At 51.5% G+C, this 24,378-nt stretch overlaps 1 protein-coding gene across 3 annotated transcripts in view; it reads right to left on the bottom strand.

The window, feature by feature from the left end:
• Positions 1-1,916: 1,916 nt before the first annotated feature.
• The window catches only part of ARID1B (AT-rich interaction domain 1B), a 346,830-nt gene continuing 324,368 nt past the window's right edge, over positions 1,917-24,378 (bottom strand). For all 3 annotated transcript variants that reach the window (XM_087817708.1, XM_087817709.1, XM_087817710.1), the window contains 8 exons: positions 22,623-22,827; positions 17,395-17,533; positions 16,971-17,143; positions 13,668-13,818; positions 10,780-10,876; positions 8,780-9,539; positions 6,979-7,109; positions 1,917-4,388 (listed from right to left, as the gene is read on the bottom strand). In XM_087817708.1, the coding sequence (XP_087673834.1) occupies positions 2,712-4,388; positions 6,979-7,109; positions 8,780-9,539; positions 10,780-10,876; positions 13,668-13,818; positions 16,971-17,143; positions 17,395-17,533; positions 22,623-22,827 (3,333 nt within the window). In that variant the 3' untranslated portion in view covers positions 1,917-2,711. The remainder of the gene's footprint in view (positions 4,389-6,978; positions 7,110-8,779; positions 9,540-10,779; positions 10,877-13,667; positions 13,819-16,970; positions 17,144-17,394; positions 17,534-22,622; positions 22,828-24,378) is intronic.

Below are 24,378 nucleotides of genomic sequence, written 5' to 3'. Positions count from 1 at the left end.
ATTTCTGAAAAGCCTCATAGGAAAGAAACAACTAATTTTTAGGACAAAGCAGTAACTCAGTTTGTAGGCAGGATGATCTCAGGCGGGCTGTGAGTTCTTCACGGGCTTCTGTCGTCTTGAGTCGGGGCGGGAATGTAGGAAGGATGCTAAAGTCTTCCTGGATTACGCTAGAGGTCACGGTCACGTCAGTGCGCACACACGTGCTGCTCAATGGTCAGACTCTAGGTCTCGAGTACAACTCACCATGACAACAACAGTCTTTCGTAATGATTTTACTCTTTCGATTGACAAGTAAATGAACTGGGATATTAGATAACTTTGAAGTTTTTACACACCTTTTATTCATACTCTGTAAGAGAGCAATTCTCATAATACTGAATTCCCTCTTACAAATCTCTGTATTTGAAGCTTGGAGCTCTAAAATCTGTTCTTAGCAAGCAGATGTATTTCAAGTAGAATTATAAATGGGTTTTTAATTCAACATACATTTGGCTGATTGCTATGTAAGAAGACTAGGTAATGTAGGCGCTGATGGATGAGACTGCTTGCAGAAAATTTTTCCTTGTGACACACGAGTCACGTCTCACTCTGATTATGACCACGTGCTCTTGTCTAACTCTTCCATGTGTGACCGTGAGAAATGTGCGCCTGGATCGCGGGCCGGCGGAGGACTTGGAGTTTTGAGTGTGCGGTGATGTGAAGAGCAGGGCGGTGTGAGGAGGTAGAATCAGGAGGGTGTCCGCTAACAGCTTAATTCTGCAGCAGTTTCAAAGAGAGTGACTGTGACGCAGTAACAGTCGATGACCCAGGAAGAGAAGTTTAAATCAGAAATGACTAGTATTCAAAAGCTACTGTGCACCAGGTCAGAAGGAGTATGAGAATATTAATATGCCCTGAAATAGAAATAATCACTTTGCACTATGTACACCACATACAATATAACATATTCTTTTTAACATTGCACAATATAAATATTATACAGGGTGGAGTAACTCAATGCAAAATAACTCTGAGGCACACAGAAGGAACACGGATAGATCGAACTCTGATGGAAATTAAGACGGGTTAGTAAAAGGCAGAGTCTCACACGCAGGCCAGTGAGCTCTCGAGGCCTCACCTCCCGGGCCAGCAGCCACCTCCCACGTACACTGGAAACTCTCACACCCCAATGCTGCTGGAGTTGATTGCTTCAGACAAAGGCTAATTAGCTAAGTAATCTGAGAAAGTCAAACTGTTGCTCCCCACTCTAAAGCAGGTAATCCCTAAAGGTCCCTCCCGACCTCACGGTTTCGTCAGGAGGGACTTGGTTAGTACACGGCTGTATTTCCCTCTATCTTGTCAATAACTCGGTTACTATGAAACCAGTTTAAGGAAACTAGAACAGTATTCAAGAACACCCATCACAGTGCTTAACAAGATTTAATGTACATTTATTCTTAACATGTGGAACATATAAAGATTTTATACTGAATAAATGATATTCATTAAGCCAGAGGAAAAGGAGGAATTTACATCAAGATTTTTTTCTTTGTTAAACTACATTATCTTGAAATACAAATGTGGATTCTTGTCACTGAAAAACCTTTGAAGTTGTATTTCTTCCTTTGAGTTGTATTTTCTCTTTTTGTCTGTACTGTGACCATTTTCTAGATCAATCCATAGGCAACCTTGATTCATGAAGCAAATGGTGATCAGCTGCTCTCCCGAAACGGAGCACGGCTTGAACATACAGAAACTTGTACATTACCCTCTTTTTTTTTTGTTTTTGTTTTTTGTATTTTTTCTTTTTTTTTTTTTTGGAGATATGGCCCTAATGAAAAAATATATAAAATAAAAATAAAAATTATTTAAAATCTACCATCACTTTGTAGTTACCACATCATGAAAAAGAAACGAAAAACTTTGTACTAAAAAAAAAAAAAAAAAAAAAAAGGAAAGAAAAAACGAGGGTATGTTTAATGTACAACTTCTATATACATCACGGCCCATAGGCAGTAAAAAAACGATTTAAAAAATGACGAAAGGAATTGTGAAGGACTGTCCGGCGGCCAGGGACAGACAGCAGACGCGACGGGAGTGGCGAGGAAGCAGCTTCCCTCGACGGTTGGCAGGCGCGCAGCTCCAGCCTTAAGGGGACAGGTTAGTTTCGCTCGGGCCTAACGCACCTTCCTGTGGAGAAGCCGGTGTCTCTTCGGTCGGACTCCTGACCAACCTCCTTGAGCCCCTGCACCTACACCTCCAGCAGTTCCTATTGCACAGAGCTTGGGCCACGGGATACAGGTGCTTCATCGCCTGGAGGAGAACTCGCCTGGATAGTGACCATTTCTCACCTTTTTGCCTCAGTGGGGTGAAATTTTCCCATCTTAGCATCTTTTTGCCACAACTTTTTTCTGTAAAGTCAATTTGCTTCCCCCAAAATGCAATACAACATGGAAAAGAAAGAACATTAAAAAGAAAATCTGTGAAAAACAAAAAGTGACCTTTGAATGCACTGGACAGTAACTTTGGTTAAAAAAACGAAAACAAAATAAAAAAAACCCCAAACAGATGTACTTATACACACAGACAGCAAATACTAATTTCATAACTGTTCGAATTAATTATTTCTTTAATTCCCAATTGGTAAATAGTGAGTGGGGCAGAGGAGCCGAGATCGTCTTCCCTTCTCCCGACGGGAGCGGCGGCCGGCCGCTCGCGCCTGCTCACGGGGGTCATAACTGCCCGATCTGGAACAGAACGTCACAGACGACGGAGGCCACCAGCGAGTTCAGCACGGCCGAGATGGAGATGTCCAGCAGCCGGCCCTCGTGCAGGAGGAACTCGGAGCGGTTCTCGTCCACCCGCGCCATGGCCAGCAGCGCCTTGGCCGCCCGGCACATCATGTCCACGCTGGGCGGCTCGAGCGGCGGCGGCTGCATGTGCATGAGGTTGTGCTGGCTCTGCTGGTACTGGGCCATCGTGACCCCGTCCTCCAGGAAGCTGATCAAGTTCCCGATGCTGCCCTTCTGCACCGCTATCGCCCGCGCCGCCAGCGTGTCCCCTTGGGCAAGGTTCGACAAGAGCGCCATGGACATTTCTCGGCAGACCGGGTTCTTGCGGTCCCCAACGTACCTGACCAACGTGGCGTAGAACTTCTCCTGCCGGCTGAAGGGCGGCGTGGCCAGGATGAGGTCCACGTTGCTGTCCTGGATGCTGAGCTTGCAGAGGGTCTCCAGCACGAGCCTCTGCGGCGACAGCACGGAGTTGGGGCCCACCGTGGGGAAGGGGTCCTGCGCCTCGGCCGACGGGCACACCATCCAGTGCAGCAGCCCGTCCAGGATGGGCAGGCAGATGCTCTCCGTGTAGGCGGACAAGTCCAGCTGCCCGGAGATGTTGGCCAGCGTGACGAGCGTGTTGTCCCGCAGGACCTCGAGGCAGTCCCACCACCACTCGTCCTTGCTGCAGGCCACCCCCTTGTCCTCGCCGTCCTCCTTCTCGTAGGTCTGCGGCGCCCGCTTCCGCTCGGGGTGCTCGTGGTGGAGCAGGATCAGCTTCCCCAGGATCAGCACCAGGCCCGGGTGCTTGGACATCTCGGCGTCGTTGCCGGGCACGAAGGACAGGCTGCGCACGATGTTGGAGACGCAGATGCAGCGGCGCGCCAGGGCGTCCTGCCAGTGCGCCACGGTGCACAGCGGCGCCTCGTCGCGGCTGCGCGGCTCGTCCTCCAGCAGCCGGATGTGGCGCCGGCCCTGCGCCTGGCGGATGCCGAACGGGAACTTGCCGCCCTCGGCGGGCGCCCCGGCAGCCGCGTCGTCGGGCAGCGCCCCCGGCCGCGCCGACAGCACGTCGTCGATGGTGGCGATGATGCTCCTCTCGGGCGGCTCCTCCGGCTCGCCCGCGCCGTCCGGCTCCCTCGTGCGCCCCGCGGGCCCGGGCGGCGGCGGCCGGCGGCGCGGCGGGATCTCCATCTTGCTCTCGAAGTGCGTCTGGATGTGCTCGGTGGTGTCGCCGCCGCCCAGCTGCCAGTGCAGGAGCCCGCTGCTGAACTCCTGCACGCGGCCCAGCCGGTCCGACCGGTCCACGACGAACAGGTTGTTCTTCCTGACGATCTTGATGGGCAGCCTGTCGAACTTGCTGGCCTGCCGGGGCTGCTCCTTCGGGGGCGCCTCGGCCCCGGGCCCCGCCCCGGGCGCGTCCTCCGCGTCCTCCTCCGCCTCGTCGCCCGAGCACTCGGCCGCCTCCTCCTCCTGCGCCGGCTCCTCGGCCCAGGCCTGGCCGTCCCTGCGCACGGCGCTCTGATCCAGGGCCTTCTGGCCCGGGTCGCCCACCTCGTACTCCGTGAGAATTCCAAAAATGTCAATCAGGCATTTCCTAAAGTACTCGACTAACAGTTCGAGGAACCCCGACAGCTGGATGGAGAGAAGAGAACAGGTGCGGTCAGAGCGCCGGCCGGCGGCGGGCAGCAGCGGGGCCTGGGGCGCTCCCCGGGGCCACGGAAGGGAAGCCACTTGCCAGCTAGGACTAGGCCACGGAAGGGATGCCACTTACTAGGCCACGGAACGGAGGCCACTTACCAGCTAGGACTAGGCCACGGAAGGGAAGCCACTTACCAGCTAGGACTAGGCCATGGAAGGGATGCCACTTACTAGGCCATGGAAGGGAGGCCACTTACCAGCTAGGACTAGGCCACGGAAGGGAAGCCACTTACAAGCTAGGACTAGGCCACGGAAGGGAAGCCACTTACCAGCTAGGACTAGGCCACGGAAGGGAAGCCACTTACCAGCTAGGACTAGGCCACGGAAGGGAAGCCACTTACCAGTTAGAACTAGGCCATGGAAGGGAAGCCACTTACCAGTTAGAACTAGCTTCCTGAATTTTTAGTACTAAACCAGTATTTACCGTGTTTCTAATTTCCTGCACTATCAACATGACAAGTTACCGGTGACTTTCATTTTGCTAGGATTAGAGGGCTTTGCTGTCCTTTTTTTCTGACTTAGACATAACGTATCCACTAGAAAATGGGAAGTGAGTCTGTTCTTTTCTATTATTTGTCTGAGACTCTGCTTGCCTGGGTTTTTACGGTTATTATTATCAAACTGTAGAGTTATTTCTGTCTCAGGTACCACAGGTCACTCTGATTTACTTTCTCCATATATCTTTGCAGGAAGATAATTTCAGCAGTTATAGTAGCTCATAAACAGAAAATTAAAAACAAATCAATTGAGTCCCTGATAAATGGATTCGAATGTTTCCTAGAATGCAATTTTACCTTTCAGCTATTCACAGCTCTAGCTGACGACATCCAGGACAGGACCAGTTTTGTTTCCTTTAGGCACATGTTTCCTTTAGACACACCCCCTGGTTAGCACCTGCTCAGCTCCCCTCCCTCAATGTCCCATCCGCAGTTAAGGGACGACAGAGGCTCAGTAGGTAAGAAAGGATTCCTTAGTGAGGATGAACAGAAAGCAACCACCTTCCTGGCCTGCTGTCAGGTTCCCCAGTTCGACCTCATCACATGAAGGGAACCCCAGGAGCAACCAGAAAGTACCGCCTTTAGGGTACAAGTGCAGGCTTGGGTGTGCCCCACCCCACACGCTGCACCTGGCTCTCTTTCTGGGCGAGGGAAAGGGAAGCTGCTAGAGGGGACTTGCCTGAAAATGGGGATCAACAGCAGTCCACCTCCCCCAGGATGGAGCTGACTATTCCAGCACAGGACACACAGGTTTTTTAATACTTTCAGTTGAAATGGACTTCATGTAATGTTTACGACCTTATTAATACACTTCCTATCAACTGAAAAACTGCCTTTCGGGGCTATAATGAGGACTTAAATGAGAGAAAAGAAAGTGGGAGATTGTGGTCCTATTTCAATAGAGGGGAGGAATTAGATGTTTGGGCTTTTTTCATCCAAAGCAGAGAGCTGTTCACACACAAGGGAAAATAACCTCTTCTCATGTTTGTCTCTGACCATTCTTTAAAAGTCTGTAGCCAGCTGACGCTTGGGCATTTCTCCCAACCCTCAGCTCCCCCTTGCTCTCCAGCTGCTATGCTGGAAGCTACTCTAAACCCAGCACTGAATGCAGGAGGGTTGTAAGCTCATTCAGAGCACTAGGCTTTTAAATGACGGCTTCCAGTAACCTGGAGAGAGGTGGAGATGGGAGGGAGCACACTGAGAAATAAGTGTGGCCATGAGTTCATGACTATTTCAGCTGAATGAAGGGGACATAGGGATTCATTAAACTGTATTCTCTACTTGCATATACAGTTGACCTTGAACAACATGGGTTTGAACTGAGAGGGTCCACTTTTTTTCAACAAATACCTGTGCAATTTTCGATTTGTGGATGGGGAGGTCTGACCATATGCACTGTTCTTATTCAGGGGACTTGAGCATCCACAGATTTTGATATTCATGGGGGGAGGTACTGGAACCCATCCCCCATGGAAACCAAGGAACAATTTATGTGTCTGGGGAGTCAGTTATATGCGGATTTTCGACTACGTGGGGGTACCCTAACCCCTGCATTGCTCAAGGGTCAACTGTATCTTGTAAATATAAAATTTCTCTTTAATATTACATTTTATTTTTTTAGTTAAGAGAAAGGTGTGAGGTCCTCTTGGAAAGAAGAGTAATTATCTCCACTGCAACCTGCTGCATTTCCAGCACCGACTACACACATAACTTTATGTGAGATCTAAGTTAATTCCATTGGGCGGCTAATATTCATTTTAAACAGCAACTTAATTTTACTACTACCATCTATTCTATACACACACCCATGTACATGGTCATGGTTTTCTTATGAGACACAGGTATGTATAAACTTATGTAAACACTGAAATGAACTGTTATGCCAGACTACATTCTCAGACAACCATAAAATGATGATACTGGTGACAGAAAGTGTTAGATGCCGCGGGCTAACATTAGTTCAAGCATTAACGAGACTTAATTTTCTTACTCTGATTCTGCCCTCGGCTCGGTTGGCGCTGCCTTACCTGGGAGAGATTGAACGTAGCAACAGTGCTGTCATCATACAGGAGAATATTAATAGTGTCCAAAGCCCAAGTACTTTCAGCCAAGAGACCTGACTTCAGGGACATCATCACGCGCCATGCCTCGGGAGTAACTGGCAACGGGAAGGAACAGGATGCAGTTAATATTAACTCCATGCATGTGAACAGAAAGTAACAGAGTAAGAGAAAAGACGTGGAGTGTGAGGACTGGTTTCAAGTAAATGTTCTGAGGGGTTGTTAAGCACGGTCACTTCCAGATCTGAGAAGAGGCGATAGCTCAGTAAGAAACGGTGACCGTCAAGGTCTCTGCTTTGCTGGTTAAACAGGAGCTCACGTGCTTCTCCAGGTGGCAGTGGGTCAGCACATCTCCACTTTTTTCTTTTACCCCTAAGAGAGCCTGATGCATCAGAGCTTCAATAACCGAGTCAAACCAAACAATGCTTCTGCCTGCTCCACTCACAGATGTCTCAGTGTGGCGAATTTGGAAGGCTGGCAAATACAAAGAATATAAGCCAAACTTAATTCCCAAACAGCACCTCTCAGGTACAAAGTCCAGGTTTTCCCTGCCGTCCTCTATTTCTGAGCTGACCCTCAGACATGCTGTTGACAATACCAGCCCTTTGAGGGCTCAGGTGATCAGATTAAACATGGGCAGGGTTTGCCATGGCTGGGGCTAGGAAAAGAGGCCCAACATCTGTCTGAATTTCAGGGGGAGCTGATTCCGGAACCTGCGCACTCAGAACTCACCGTGGCAACAGCCAAGACCAGGTGCCAACAGCGGCCTCACCTTGGGAAGGGATGGGGGTGGTTTCCACCTTTATATCAATTTCATCTACTTTTCAATTTTTCTAAGATAGGCACATAATACTTTTACCATAGAAAAGCAAACTTCCTTTTTAAAATGAGGAACTTAAATTTCCCTAGGCTACAGACAAATACTGGTGTAATGTGTACTAAGAAATTTTATATATAGTTATTTAAACATATGTACACACATATAAACACACAAATACATGTGCATATTTTTACATATATTTCCATATATAAAATGGTGCGCAGTGTTTGTATCTCTCGCTCATCTCCAGTACCCCCCTCTATAAAATTCCTTACTTTTCTCCCCCTATGTCTAGCTCTGTAATGTCCAATGACTGAAGACATCTTTAATATTTTTCTAATCACTGCAAATTATTTCATATCAAGTGACTGAGATTTTTTAAAAGAAAATTTTAATATAATTAAGATATTTAATTCCCTTTGCTATACTAAAAGTACTTGAAAAATAATGCAGAAAACTGTGTGCGCTCCGAGTCCAGATATCTCACTGGTGCCCGGAGCGTCCCCGACAGGACGCAGAGCTCCGTCTGTCACTGAAGTCACCCCTGGGCCGGGGCACGTCCACTCTACAGGCCACAGCACACCCACGTCTACCTAGTGCCCCGCGGAGGCTCCCTGTCTCCCGCGGGGGCCCACCCCGCGGGCTGCTGCCGAGGCCGGGCGGCCTTCCCTCGCCTCGCGGCGTCGCGCGGTCAGCGCCGGGGAGGCCACTGTCCGGCGGCGCGCAGTCCAGCCCCAGCGCGGGGCGCCCCGGCCCCCGCCCGCAGCCCCGGCTCTCGGCGCCCCGGCCCCCGCCCGCAGCCCCGGCTCTCGGCGCCCGCAGCCCCGGGGCGCCCGCCCGCAGCCCCGGCTCTCGGCGCCCGCAGCCCCGGGGCGCCCGCCCGCAGCCCTGGCTCTCGGCGCCCGCAGCCCCGGGGCGCCCCGGCCCCCGCCCCCGCCCGGGCCTCACCGATGTCCTTCGAGGTAATCTTCCGCCTCTGCTTCAAGACGGGCTGCGACGCCTCCACGGAGCCGGGGGGGAAGGTGATCTCCCGCCTGATCGGGGGCGGCTGGGGGGGCGGCCCCGCGGCCTGCGGCGTGGGGACGGCGGGCAGGACCTTCTGCATCTTCATGGAGGGCAGGAAGGGCGACTTGCTGGGCGACATGCGGCTCTCGAGGGCGCGCGGGAAGGACGCGGGGCTGGGCGCTCGGGAGATGTGGTTTGGCAGCGACGGCGGCGTCTGGTAGGAGGACTGGGGCGGGCGCGTGATGGGCTGCATGGGGGCCGAGGGGGACAGGTAAGGCTGGCGCTGGCCGGCGTGCGAAGGCCACTGGCTCTCGTGGTTGAGCCGCTGGTCGGGCACCATCAGGTCGTCGGCGCGGCTCAGGCCCGGGTAGGGCGGCGCGGGCGCGGGGCCGCCGGGCCCGGGGCGGCCCTGGTAGGGGTAAGGCATCTCGTTGCGGGCCGCCCACAGGCCCTGCTGCGGGCCCTCGCCGGCCGCGGGCAGGGGCGCGCCCATCATCTGCGGCAGGGGCGCCTGGCCCTGCGCGCGCTCGCGGCCGTAGGCGTAGGGGAACTGGCCCTGCAGCCTGCGCTCCGCGCCCGCGTACGCGCCGCCGTACTGGTTGTACACGTCGGGCTGCTGGCCGCCGTACTGCATGTTGTACACGTCGCCCTCGTGGCGCTTCGCCGGGGGCCCGTACATGCCGTCCATGTGCCGCTTGTAGTTCTGAAACCAGAGACAGGTCGCATGACGCGCTCCCCAGGACGGCCGCGGGCGCGGGGCCACCGCCGGCCACGGTCACCGCGCCCGGGACTCCCGCTCTGTGCCCTCTGCAGGGCCCCACGCGCCCAGGCAGGGCTGCCCGAGTTCACTTCCACGCGCCGGACCTTGTCGCGGGCAGGAGGAGCCCGTCCCGGCATTTCCAGGGCTGGGATACTGGGTGCGGTTCGGGCCTGCCACGCAGGCCGTGGGAACAGGGCCTCGGAGCCACGCTAAGGTGACCCGGCGCGTGGGAGCGGACGGAGTGCTCCGGGGGCCACCAGAGGTTCCCGGGCTGCAGATCCCTTCGCCTAACTACAGGAAGCCCCACAAGGCCCTGGCTCCCCAGACGGGACCGTGCTGCCCCGACCGCGGACACCCCGCGGCCCGCGCCCCAGCCTCCAGCCTGTCCGGGTCAGACTCTCCCGCAAGAGCCCACTGGTCCCGGGCTGAGGACAGGCTGGGTGCAGCGCCTGAGCTCTCCTCTTGCGGTCGCCATGGGACCGGCGCCGACCCAGGTGGGTCTCCTGGTGGGAGGAGGGAGTGCGCGCTGGGGGGGATTGGTGTCCCTCCACTTCGCCTGAAAACTGTTTATGACTGGCTGGGTTAATAATACAGCTCACTGTGTATACGAGCGCCAGGGACATGAAACACTAACTCCAAACCTCCCTCCTCGCACAGGAGGCTTAGACCCTGAAGTTGTGTAGAAACAGCCCTCCTGGGGCTGCAGCGCGGCCTGGCCGAGCTCGCCGGGCCTCCCGCTCGGGCCTCTGGCTGCAGCAGCTGACCATCAACACAGAGCCCTTACTATCTGATTCCTAAAAAGCCAACTGACTTTCCCTTAGTAGATAGTATTTTAGGCTGTTTTTCCTGTCCTCTAAATCACACTGACAAATTTCGGGTCTTAAGTGTTTGATATGACAGGACGCACCGCAGACATGCTGAAAATATACTTGAGTTGGGCTTGTTACTGTTTACAAGGGTGAATGTCCTTACTTTTTACAACATGTTATTCTTGCTTCCAGATGCCCTATATCAAGAGCTATTTTTAATTTGCCAGCTTCAAAATCCTGAGACCATTTTCTAGCGCACACACCGTGACCGTTCAGGAGGCGCCAGTCACTTCTGCTGTGCTTCCCAGACTCCTCCGGCGACTCAAGCTTGAGGCTCAAGCAGAAAGCAGGGGCCCCGCCCACTTGCCACTCACCGGCTGCTGCGGGTACAGGCCGGGCTGGTGTCCTCCGTAGGGCGGCTGTCCCGAGGGCGGGCCTTGGCCTGGGTACTGCTGGCCGTAGGGCTCATGCCTGGAGGGAGGCATCCAAAGAGCTTCACTTACAAAGGGCCTCGGGTCAGCAGAGGAGCCAGCAGCCCACTTCTGAAGCGCCTCCCCAGCTTGTCTCTCCCTCCCTCACACACCTTCCGCAGAGGCAGTCTGAGCAGCTGCAGGCTCCGACTTTCGGCAGAAGGGGTGGGAACACCCATTTTGGGACGGCTGCCAACCTCCGGTCAGCAGGTGTGAGGAGTCCCGGCTGGCGGGGCAGCACCCTCTGCCCTTGAGCAGAGGCCCCACCCACCCACCACGCACCCGGGAGTCGCACAGGGTTGTGATGTGGGTATTAATGAAAACAAGGAACGCCAGACTCCAACAATGCAAGCAGTGTTTCTGGGAGGACCAGGGCAGGGACATGCAACAGTGGAAAACAGTCTAACTCTTCCATCTCATTACAATTAAGAAATGCTCAATTTTTAAAGGTATACTTCAAAATTAATCTGCGTGATCCTGAGTTAGCTAATACTTGTATGGATGTTAGTACTCACCCCTTCAAAGTCCTGTAATCCTAAAAGGCTACAGAAACGAATAGCAGGAATGATTTAAAGGCATTCCTGTTACATCTCAAAATGGGAATGAGCAAGACATTTTTTTCAGCTATTATGCTGAGAAATTATAAGTACCATAAAAATAGCATGTTCAAAAAACCCAATAGATTTGAAATTTTAAAGAATAAACTGGTTTAGTTAGTATATTGGTCCTGTAAGAGAGAGAATGCTTAAACTGAATATATTCCTAAACCGGTCAATGGGTAGGAATAACGAAGGATCACGTGTAAAACAGACAGGGGAGTGTTTGCTAACAACACTGGTATCTAGCAGGAAGCTTACGTTAGGAGGAAAAACAACTGACAATGATCAAATTCAAGCTGAGTTTCAGAAGAGAAACCTTAGCAGTGAGCGAAGCCCCTCTCTATGCAGCAGAGACAAAACCACCCCTAAACCGTGGCCACACAGCGTTCTAGAAAGCACTCTAGAAGAAACAGAGAAGTACATTTGCTTCAGCGGTTCCTTTAAGAATTTATGTCCCAGGACAACTGTTCTTTAGATCTCATCAGCCCTCCCCCCCCAGCTGAGCCTAGACCCTCAAAAACAAACCAAATCTAAGCAAGACCCTCGACTCAGTCCACTAAACATCACACAGTGGTTAACTGATTAACGCAGGCATTATAAATGAACACTCTCCACACCTCACCAGGGAAAGAATTGATAGTCTGGATTTTCAAGTCACTTTCGGAAAGTATCAGACACTGACCACGTGGCGGCTGTGACATCTCACGAACCAGGCGCACACCTTCCCCTTTGCATTGAACCAGGGATACCTGCTCACCGCCCAACGTTCCCTGTGACCCACACGTGGGCTGATGGGGACGCTGCCCGGAGCCCGGATTCTGAAGGAAAGCCTCCCCACCCTGTGTGCCAGTGTGGCTACAGCTGGAGGAGAGCTGGTCGTGCCCGCTGGCTTTCTGTGACTCTCCAACATTACATTAAAGCTTCTCTTAGCACTCCTCCCCCAGGGAGGTGAAGGACCTACTGCCTGAGAGAAGGGGCTCTGGTGACAGCACTAAGCTGGGCCACAGTACAGGCCTTCCCCAAAGTCCCCCCGAAGCGCTAGACTAGGAAGCGGCTTTCTGTTCCCCGAGACACAGCAGTGACTTTCCCTCTTTCTTATTAAACATAAATCGGGTAAGAACCACAGTGTAACTTCATTCTACTATCAGATGCGTCCTCAGGAGGAGCTGCCGTGACTTTCCTTGGGGATATCTAGAGAAAGTGTTCCCTGTTAAAATGTCACAGGAGAGAGTGGGAACATCTAAAGAAAAGGTCTGGAAGACTCCCAAGAACTCATGACACCCTGAGTCAGCCAAGCCCAGTGTGGCCTCCACCGCAGACCTCTCCTCCAGGAGGAAACGCAGGCCGGAGGGGCGGCCATGTGACACCCAAGAACTCTTGGAAGATCCCAAGACAAGCCACAAAGGGACACTGGAGGGGTCAGTCTCTGAGTGGTGATGAAAGCACTGTTCTGTGGGACAGCCACTGCTACGGGAGCCGTTCCCTGGGACAGCCACTGCTACGGGAGCCGTTCCCTGGGACAGCCACTGTTACGGGAGCCGTTCCCTGGGACAGCCACTGTTACGGGAGCCGTTCCCTGGGACAGCCACTGCTAAGGGGAGCCGTTCCCTGGGACAGCCACTGCTAAGGGGAGCCGTTCCCTGGGACAGCCACTGCTAAGGGGAGCCGTTCCCTGGGACAGCCACTGCTACGGGAGCCGTTCCCTGGGACGGCCACTGCTACGGGAGCCGTTCCCTGGGACGGCCACTGCTACGGGAGCCGTTCCCTGGGACGGCCACTGTTACGGGAGCCGTTCCCTGGGACGGCCACTGCTAAGGGGAGCCGTTCCCTGGGACAGCCACTGTTACGGGAGCCGTTCCCTGGGACGGTGTTACGGGGAGCAGCCCGGGGTAGGGAGACGACCTGCCACGGCAGCCCAGCGCCAGCGCTTGTCTAATTCACGCTTGTGGGCGCCTGCTTATGACACACACAGATGAACGTGGCTCCTGGGGACAGGTGAAGACCCCCCTCCTGGCTGTTTCGGGAGCCACGGGCGGCAGCCTTTGGCCGTCACCGTCCTATGGCCCCAGCGGGAGCTTGCTGCTGTGTGTGGCTGCCGTGGGTTGGAGGAAGCGCAGGGAGGAAGCGCAGGGAGGATGCGCAGGGAGGAAGCGCGGTGTTCCGAACGGCTTCGTCTTCCCCGCAGACACTCACCTCCGCTCGTAGGTGGCTCCGTATGGGAACTGCTGCCGCTGCCCCAGGCCCAGGCCGGACATGGCTCCGGACGGGCTCTGGTTGTACATGTCCTGCATGCTGCTCGCGGGCATCGGCCCCTGCGACAGGAAGGGCTCGCTGCCTCCAGGCACTGCGGCATTGGAAAGAACAGACCACAGTCAGCATCAGAGCCAGGCTCCCCGTCCCAGGCATCCGTTCCCGTCAACGGCAGATATACCTTATCCTTCACACGGCCGACAAGGTGAATGAGGGCGTGAGGCCTAGTCGGACGGGCCCTGTGGGGTGCAGCCCTAAGACGGACCGCGGCCCTCCCACGCCAGGTACGCGGCCCACTGGGCAGCAGCCCTCAGTCTGATGGGATGCCCTCCCATGGCTGTTCCCTCACAGGGCGAAGGGGTCTCACAGAGGTCACTACGGTCACTCGTCAGCTGGGAGTTAAGCACTGTCCAGGTGTGCCCTTTAAATCGCGTCCAAAGGTCAGAGACAGACCAAGTCGGGGGTGCCCTCCTGCTGTCTTGAAGAAGCACCGGCCTTGTGGGGAGAGGCCTGAGTGTCAGACGGGCGGCAGCCCCCGGGAGCTGCTAAGACCCCACGGGACAGCCAACAAGACACCTCATTCCACAGCCGCCGGGAACAAGTGCTGCCAGCAACCCGAATGAGCTCAGAAGAGGAGCCCGAGGCTCAGAGGAGACCTCATCTTGGCTGACCCCTGATACGTTTGCTGTGCAAGCCTCTGAGCTGAGAACCAAATGAACTGAGATCATAAACTTATGCTGTTTTAAGCTGCTAAGTTTGTGGTGATTTGTTCTGCAGTAATATTGAAAATGAACGCAGTCCCAGTCCTTGGTAAGTTAGCGCACGTCCGAGTTTATTCCCTTGTCTATAAAATGAGGCTGGTGACACACCGCACGAAGTGAGAAGAGATGCGTGAGCTCCCTTCCCTGGTGGGGGAAAGTGAAAACCTCGACGTAACTCCCGCCCGCTGACTCTCCAAGACCCGTTCAAGGATGGGGGAGACCCTCTATTTCTATCGGGGTAGAGGGGCAGTTACGTCAAATATGCAAATGAGCCTCAGCTCAGAGCCCGAAGGAAACTGGGTCAAGCCCAGAAACTAGCCTGTAGGCAGATTACACATTTTAAAGCAGATCATAATTGATATGTAACACTACTACCTCCTTCATCCTAGGAAGGTTACTTTCATTTTACATGGGGCAAAAAACTGATTAAAATTTTGTGAGCTGAAAATCTGTTAGGCTGGCAGACAGGTGCAAACGAGCCAATACCGGGGGGCGGCATCTGCTTTCCAATGCCTTTCAATACTACTCGATTTCAGCAACCCTCCGTAGAACCAGTTTTGATGTTATTTTCCATTTTGTAGATGTAAAAACAGAGACAGACAGACATTAAGTGGGATAATTAAAGGTAAATAGCTTAACTCCCCAATATACCAAAGAGTTCTTAAAACTCAGTAAGAAAAAAGACAAATTAAAAAATGGGCAAACACATAAATGGATATTCACAGAAGAAAAATAAATGGCTGATAAATATATGAAAAGATGCTTAGCCTAATAATAAAAGAAATCCAAGTTAAAACAATAACAAGGCCTTTCCCCTCCCAATCTGATGGGCAAATACTAAATGGACTGACAATAATTGTTCTTAGTATGAGTGAAGCCCATGCACTCTCACAGTCTCATGTCAAGAGTATGAAATTGGTGTGACTTTAGCCAGTACCTGCTATATTAGGCTGTACTTTGGCACCTCCCTACAGAAGCACATTTCCAGGCAGTCACAGCAGGTGAAGTCCCCTCCCACACCGAGCCTGGGCTTTGACCAGCTGTGACCAATGGGCCACCGGCAAATGTGAGGCATCAGAGGCTCGCAGGTGCTTGTCCTGGAGCGCCCCTTCCTGAGACCCACCCAGTGCCACGCGGTGCCTAAGAAGCTCGATGGAGGCGCCAGCAAACAGCACCGGCCACACTCCCAGGACGTCCTCCAATGAGGGCAGCTGCCCCAGGGTCCTCGCTGACACCACATGGAGCAGAGAACCACCTCTCCCACCACAGCAGGCGGAGAAGCGGGGCCAAGGCTATGAGGAGCCTGGAGTTCCCACACTGGGCTCTTTTCCCACTGTCCCTCCTCTCCATGGGGCAACAAGGACAAAGAGCGGCATTTCCACTGATGTTGGTCATAAAATAAAAAAGTCAGAGTGCCACCAAGCTCACTGACAGCATAAGGTGAACTGAGGAATGCAGAACTGACTGCAACAAGGAGAGGGCTGTGAGAGAGTCTGTCTCCCGGGGGCTTTCTGTTTACCTGCTTTAATTTGGTACTAAATACACCAGTATCATAAAGGAGCGAGGGAGCTGAGTACAGGGCAATGTGAGACGGAACTTCCTCCTGAGCAGCGGTATCACTTACAGGGTTGATGAAACAAGTTCTACAGCTACCCAGTGCCTGGCAAGGTAATCCAGCCACCCCCCATCCTCTGCAATGAGAGCACCTGTGGGCACAGGCACAAAGGAAACACACTCGCACCATCCAGCACAGCGTGCAGGTAGAACACTGGGCGGTTCACAATAGCTTGAAGCCAGAATCCAAAGAGTACTAATTATTTTTCCATGTCATTATTGTCAGATTTTCAGTCTAGAATGGGATACAACCAACAGCACTAACAAAATATTCTTTCTAACATCTCGCACCACTAAGAAAAACAGCCGCCTCCAACATTCACAAAGCTTTTGAATTTCCAGTTTATGGATTTATTGCATGTTCTGCAAAATCTTTACTTGGAATAAGCAGCTCTGAAGCTTGAAAGGAAAAAGCATAGATTATCTTTCTTTATGTAACAGATAAACCTGAAATGTTATACTGTATAAAACATAGTTTGTGGTTCACCTTACTTCCTGTGGGTTCCTCCCATGAGGAGCTAGGCCTGGTCTCCACTGTCCCAGGCCCCATGCCCAGCCATGCCCCGTGCCCACCACCACACCGATGCGTGGCTGCATTCAGAGCATGTTTGCATATCGTGCCAGCCATTCCTTTGTGGCCTTTATGTGAAGTAATTCATACTCAGGACAGGTCCTATTATATAACTCATTATTATTTCTAGATGAGGAAACCAAGGCGCAGAGATGCTAAGTACTTTCTCCAGGGTTAGAAATTCAATTAATGGGAGCTGGGACTCAAATACGTCTCGAATGCATGAGTGAGCTGGCAGTGGGGCGGCAGGGAGAAGAGTGCCCTGTGGACCAAGCCTGCGCAGAGGTGCCTCTGCATTACCTTTTCTCATTCCGCCGAAGGGGTCCTTGTTGGGCTCGTAGGGCACCCTGCCCATCACGTCGGGCATGCTCATGCCCTGCTGGTATGGGGCGCTGGGAGTCATGGAGTTCCGTTTGGGGAACGATGCGTCGCCAGCGTCCGAGAACGGGTCGTGCACACTGACTGTGCCGCTTCTGAGGGGAGAGGACAACGCAAGGTGAACGACACAGCGAGAGGTGTTACTCCAGACACGCACTGAGAAAACAAGCTCATCTCTAAACCTATAAATGCAAAACTACCCAAAATGAATGACATGAATAAAACTAGTCATAATCGGCACTTAGCTCACGAGGGAACACCATTTCTTTCCCCTAACAGGTTTGCTCCAGAACATTAAGATTCGCAAGTCTGACTCTGTTTGGCTCACACAGTTCTTTCAACATACCTTCCACCTTGCATTGGGGTCATCTGTCCGTGAGGGGTGGAGGCTGGAGTAGGTGGCTTCAGGTCACCTGGAACCTCTGCCATCGAATTACTGCCAGTTGACTGGGGGGTCTGTGGACCTTGCAAGGATCCTGAATTAGCTGATAGTAGTGGGTACAAAGAGAAAATGGGGAAAAAAACAAACCGGTTATCAAAGTAAGGTCATCCTTGCTAGTTATTTAAAAAAAAAAAAAAAAAAGGAAAAAAACAAGGCACCATCTCACTAGAAATAGTAACAATATCCACTGCTGGTAACATTGCAGAAAAATCAGTGGCTCTTCCATTTTTCATAAAAGCACAATGGACATATAACATTGTAATAGTCTCAGGTGTATAGTGTAATCATTTGCTATTTGTACACATTGCAAAATGATCACCACAGTAAGTCTAGTTAACACCCTTCACCATATACAGTTACACGTTTTTTTCTTGTGGTAAGAACTACTCTTACACACTGTTTGTGGTGAAAAATCAGTAAAAGTTGTTTTAGTAAACTCTTTGGATACATGTTTCATTTGTGAGCCATAAAACATAATTATACTTTCTCATCAGGTAATGACTTTCCTGGGTATTTATCCCAAGAAAATAATCTACAATTTCAGTGTTGTTTATAAGGCAGATAAATGTCTGAGAATAAGGAAAAGTGGGATAAACAATTTGATGTATCAATAGTCCAGCACGACGGACTATTGTGCTGTTTTAGAAAAAAATTAGAAAATTTAGTTCTGGTCTTAGGCATTGAAAAGTGTTTAAGTTGAAAATCAAGGATACAAAATAATAATGTGCCTTATATTCCATCTCAGTACCTTCTCGATGTCTAGTTGTGCCTGTGACTTTTGGAGCTATGGACTCAGATTTGTTACTGCACAGCACAGTCCTGGCTTGGAGCTCTTTAATGTCATCATCAGAGTTCTAAGACTTGCTTTTACTATAATTACATTATAATAAAACAGCTCAGCACTGAGCAGATCTTTCCAAAACTTAAGTGGGAGTCTTAAAAAAATGACCCTCGCCTTACAGGAGAAACAATATTTAAAAATCTCCTGCTTTATCATTGATAACAGTCCTCAGTATGTTAGGTCTTCAATAGATACTGGTTTTATTTATTAATTACTTATTGAATAAATAATGGGTTCACTCTACTGTAGACTCCTTTCTATGCGTAGATTCCACCATTGCACCAAACTGGCAAGACAAAAATCCATGCCCTCATGCAGTTTACAATGGACACTTTCAGACCCTAACAAATGGCAGAATTACTGGCTTCTTGTAAATAACAACATTGCATATGTTTTTATCTACAGTTCCTTTCCTGTGCAGCTCCCAAGGCTCACTACAGTGACCACCGTCCATGTTTTACTTTAGAGGGAATGGAGTTGAACTGATCACTAGCGACTAGAGAATGCGCGATGAAGGCGTCAGAAACGGCAATGGGTCTATGACTCCTACTCAGCCAGCCTTGGCTCTGAGTGTGGCCGTCCCCCGCGACATCAGGTGTGCCCAGGTCCTGCCTGGTCAGGGTGAGTACCGGTGAGGGGCCAACAGGGCTGCGTTCTGTCCAATGTCTACGCTGGGTGCCCAGGACTAGTGTGACTCAGGGAAGTTCTGAGAAATGCTGGGAAGGCTTACTTTCAATGTAAGTATCTTTTTAGATGTAGATATCTTTAAAAACAACAACTTATAAACCAAATTTTGGTGAAACCCTAAAAATGCATATTTAAAAATGTAATGAAAGAAAAAAGTAGAGTATTTCGTAAACACAGAAGGGCAATCCTACAGACAGGAGCTGGCAGGAGTAATAGCTGGCATTTTACAGCGAGCCCCAGACTGCTCGGCAGCCTGCACGCTTCCCTGGAAACAGGGCTCGCAGGCTGCAAGTTCAGAATGACCCTTATTTACAAGTATTCACATTTACAGCTCATAAAAAAAGGGGAAATTCTTCCCTCTTGCCAGAGTTTCTTCCTTTCCTTTCAGGAAAAAAATGAATGCAACCTCTTGAAGCTCCATTAATAGCAGAGGCTGGCACACTCTCTAGGATGTCCCTACCTTTTGCCAGAAGCTACAAATGTATACTCGAAAGTAAACAATGGAAAGGTTATTGAAGGTTAAGTACATTCACACACTTCAGTCTGTACAGCCAGACTCCTGGCTGGGAAGATAATTTACACAGCACGAACCTGGTGCCCTACTTCTGGCGGGGCTGCGGGAAGTAGGGTGGGGAGAAGCAAGCGCTGATGTGTCCCAGGTCTGCAGCGACTGGAGGTCACCCAGAGGGCGCCTTTGTTTATAACCCGAGCCCCTTTCTCATTTATCTTCCACTGAGGATTCCCTAGTTGGATCCATGACAGGTTTTGTGACATCACCTGTCAGCTAATAATAGAAACGCAGTCAGCCACCTGCCAGCAAAGATGGATGGGTCTTTGGTTCCAGAGTCACTAATTGAATGTGAGCCTCCTTGCCCCGCCTCTGCTCCTCCCAGGCAGGACCCCGCCCCACCCCTCCCTTCCCCCACTGGTTTCCAGGCCCCTGGGCCAGCTGGGCAGGAAACCGCTGTGGCTGCTCATTAGTCCAAAGGCTCTATAGTTTTATTAGAAGGAGATCCCACGGGCACCTGAGAGATGCACCTGTAGCCAGGCCTTGCCTGGTTTTACTGGGGGGCGGCCTTTGGCTGACTTGCTCCAGTGGCTGGAAGGCTGGGGTAACCTGATCTCTGTGCAGAACCACAGGCCTGTCCACAGTGGAGATCCCGGTGGTCCCACAGGGCTGAGGGGTGACACCTCCCAGGGCTGATGGAATTGAATTTCAGATCTGTTCCAGCCACATCAAATCAAAACTGGAATACAGACGGATGACTCAGAATGCTCTTAGAGTATACAGCTAAATGATCTAGGATTGAAGCTGGTTTGGTGGCCATTTAAACTAATAATCTAGAACGTTCCTTAGGAATCTTTTAATTTCATTTGCCTGGAAGTGCAAGTAAAGAATAAACTACAATTGTGTGCCCATGGGAAAAACTGACTTCAAAGAACACACACTGTAGCTGAATATTAGTTTTTGGAAATGTTGTAGCATGTGAGACCCTGATGTGGCAAACTGATTACAGCACCTTTTTTCCTTCTTTGATGATAAAAATGTTTCAGAGACAAGTTCCTTAGTGATAGTTCCTTAGTGACAAGTTCATTAGTGACACTGATCCATGGGCGATCAGTGGGTAAGCGCCTGGCTTCTGGCTACAGACTGTCATCTCAATGACCGGTTGACGTGCCTGTCTGTCTGTCTTGCGCAGTGTGTCCTGAGCAGTGCACAGAACACCTGAGATAGCAGGTGAGCCCGGTGCACCCTGCGCCTGCCCCTGGCCGCACCCACTGCACGGAGGCCCGGGAAGCCCTCTCCACCGCTGCTGGCTTCACGGGGCTCAGCTCCACTTGGACCACGGAGGACGGATCATCAGAAGTACATCTGCAATCCATGCTCTTTTGTGCAGTTAAAATGCAATTTCAAAAGAGAAAAAGGCAAGAGCCAACTGCTAGGAGAACAGGCCTGCACTTTCTCAGGGACCTGCCCAGTGGGATGCCCTGCGCTGGAGCCAGTGCACCCTGGGAGGACCATTCTCCACGCACAGTGCGGACCATTCACGACTTGCGCTCGTTCCTGGTGAATAAAACACACCTTCAGATATTTGCAGACATTGACACTTTGGTCCCTACACCCCACTTAGTTTTTATTTTGGAGAAATAGTTTCAGAGCTGTTCAGAGGCCACTTGTTTTACTCTGTGAATATAATGCTGTGAGATTTTAAAAATTAGGTTTCAGTTTTCCAGGTGCACCGTCACTGGCAGAGGCTTCAATCTTTGAGGGTCAGAGAGGAGGATTTCTGCTTGTACTGAGAAATGACAGATCTGAACCTAGGCATGTCCACTACGAGTATTTATGTGAGACGCCTCGACTAGTGGCCTAGGTGTCAGCACTGCCACCCAGGGAGTGGCTAGAGTAAAAGAGAAACGATTGCTTCCTTTGGTTCCCAGACACTGTGTTCTACATGTCAACGTTCTACCTGTCACGAAGGTATTTCAGATGCAGGTGGATGAGTGTGATGGGACCAGGCAGACGCTGGGGAGCAGAGCCCGTCTTCTACCCCGTCGGCGTGACTCTGCTCAGTTACTTAGGGTTTACGTGCCTTAGTTTTCTGATGGATTTAAAACAGCCTTTGTGTCCCGGGTCTGATGTGAGACTAAATGATGAAGCACGTAGGGAAGTGCCTGGCACATTGCAAGTGCTCAGGAAATGCTAGCAATTAGCTCTATGATTTTGCCCCAGAGAGAGCTGTGCGAAAGGAAGCAGCAGGCATGGTCAGCCCCACCGTGTGCAGAAAAGATGGGTAAGTAACGACCATTCCAGGGCTTGTACATGGCAGAGCCAGACAAGGGAACACAACTTGAGAGAGGTCACCACCTGGAATAGGGCCGACACAAACTTCTTCTCATCTCTAATACTGTATTTATCGGAATATAATGGTGTAGTAATTCCCAATTTGAAACACTAACAGGTAGGATGAGGGCAGGCAGGAGAGCTGAAAGAATGCAGGGTCACCAATGGTTGAGGGGGAGATGGGGGGGGAGGCAGGAATCAACTTGGGTTTGCGCGTGAGAGTTTAGGCGACCAGCCATGATTCCCAACACTCCTGACCTCGTGGTCAAAGGTAACTGGATTGCCCCGTTCCTACCATGACATCTGCTGAATTCCCTAGAAGTGAGACCTTGCTGGGCAGGGGCATTAGAAACCAAGTCCAGGTTCCATTCCGCCAGCCTGCCAGCTGGAGGGTTCCTGACCGAGGCTGAGCGGGTGGACACTGCCCATCCAACTGCAGGGCGGGGCTTCCCGGGGAGCAAACTACTAGCGGGGCTCCCTGGGCAGAGTCAGGCGGACTACTTCAAAATACCTGTGTAAGGAATAAAAGGCATGTGGCTCAGAATTCCAGCCTGTTTTGACTAAATAAGGTGAAGCTAAAGAGCGGTGCCTTCAAAGTGCTGACCGGAAGACACTGGGCCCAGTTCTGGTCTCTCTCCCCTGAGCGCGGGCGGCCGGCGCGACGGAGCCAACGCCCCTTCCTCCGAGGCTGTGGCCGAGGCTGTGGCCGTGGCTGTGGCCGTGGCCGGCTGCCCAGCCGGCGGCTGCAATGCTCGCACTTACCAGGAGATGGCGGCTGCAGCTTGGGCTGCTTCTTGGTCTCCCCGGTGCTGAAGACTTCGGGCGGCGGCTCCTCCCCGCGCTCGATCTTGCACTCGAAGGCAAACAGGTACTGGATATACTGCTTTTTCAGGGAGCTCGCTGCGCTGCTTGACGTGCCAACATTTAGGTTGGTTGCCAGCTCACGCCACTTCTTGTTTTTATTAACCTAGCAAAAAAAAAAAAAAAAAAAAAAAAGGGCAGGATTATTGGCTTGCAGCAAAGTGGCTTGTTTAAAGCCAGGAGACGGAAAACAAAGCACTTAATGTCTTGGTTTACTTTTTTTTCATTTCCCCCTTTTAACTAATGCTCATTACTCCCACTCAGTAGTGCAAAGACAGCATTTACTGTTATAAAACCATTAAGGAACCTGCTGATAGCGACATAAAAAGCATTGCTGTCCAGATTCTCCTGCCTGGTGCATCTTCTAATGCCTCGCACTCTGCCAGGGGCACACGGCACAGCCAGCAATGAATCTGCACACTCTTGCTCACAGTCAGTCTGTCCCACCTCTAAACTAATTTAAAAAGTTGTAACAGAACTATTTTGCAAGTTAAGTGGTTCAGCCTTGGTAAGAAAAACAGTGTTTCCTTCCAACAGCCACAAGTTCCCAAAAAGATGAGGCTATAAACCTGGCCATGTCCACCCTCTCACAGGAGACTTTCTGGTGGTGCTAGGCAAAGGTGACACTGGGTGCAAAGGCGAACAAGGCCCCGGACCAAATGACCCCAGCTTATATGCCCCACACAAGCCGTGGGACTTGGATGGGCTCTGTAGTCTACCAGCTGGCCTACAGGCAGGCACCTGGGGCCTGTGAGGGGCAGGAACACATGGGACTCTCAGGGCTCCCACTTAAACTCAGGCAGGAGAGAACAGAGTTGCAAAAACAGGAGAGAAAAAAGAATCCTGCAATGTTGTTACCTAAGGATCTGAGGCATTATTTCAACCTTCGATTCCCGTGGGGGAAGAGCTATGGGAGGCTGGACACAAGAATGAAACATGAAGACCTGCAAATACTAGGGATGACGTTGCCTTCACGTGCGTCCTGGGTTCACAGCCTGGGTAAGGGTTAAGGACACAAGTGGTTTTTAATGAAATGTTAAATTTTTGGATTTAAACGTTCTCACAAAGCTCTTTATATCCATTTACTTAGTATTAAATGGTGCATGATAAACCGCACTCGCTCATGGAAGTGCTTAATGCCTCTCTTGGCGCTAATGCCAGCCTGCAACAAGCAGGCCCGTGGATTGCCGCAGAAATGAAGCAGAGGGCTACCTGGGACGCCCTGGAAAGCAAGGTGCTCAGCTGAGCCATGTGGCTGTAGCAATGCTCCAAGCACATCTGGAGAGATCAAGGTGGGGTGTGAGTGACCAATGCCAAGCGCTCACCACTGGGTAACCGCTACATTCAAGCAGCCCTCTTAGCTAAGCCAGTAGAGTCTCGCTGGCAGACCCACCTTGGTAACGCACACAGCTGACAGTCAGAGGAAGGTGTCCAGACAAACTATACTTCCATGATGGTGGCACCAATTGTTTAGGACCCTAGGGACTCTAAAAAATCCATGTGAGGGGCTGAGGTGCAGAGGGGGAAGGGCAGGGATCTAGATGTAAAGGGGAAAGGTGAAGGGTCAAGGTGCAAAGGGGAAAGGTAAAAGGGTCAAGGTGCTGAGGGGAGAGGTCGGGGGTCTAAGTGCAGAGGAGAGAGATCAGGGATCTAGGTG

The sequence above is a fragment of the Miniopterus natalensis genome, chromosome 5 (genome assembly GCF_054644295.1).
Source record: "Miniopterus natalensis isolate mMinNat1 chromosome 5, mMinNat1.hap1, whole genome shotgun sequence".
In the NCBI taxonomy this organism is placed as follows: Eukaryota; Metazoa; Chordata; class Mammalia; order Chiroptera; family Miniopteridae; genus Miniopterus; species Miniopterus natalensis.
The sequence above is the reverse complement of the archived record's forward strand: the minus strand, read 5'-3'. Positions and strand labels throughout refer to the sequence as shown.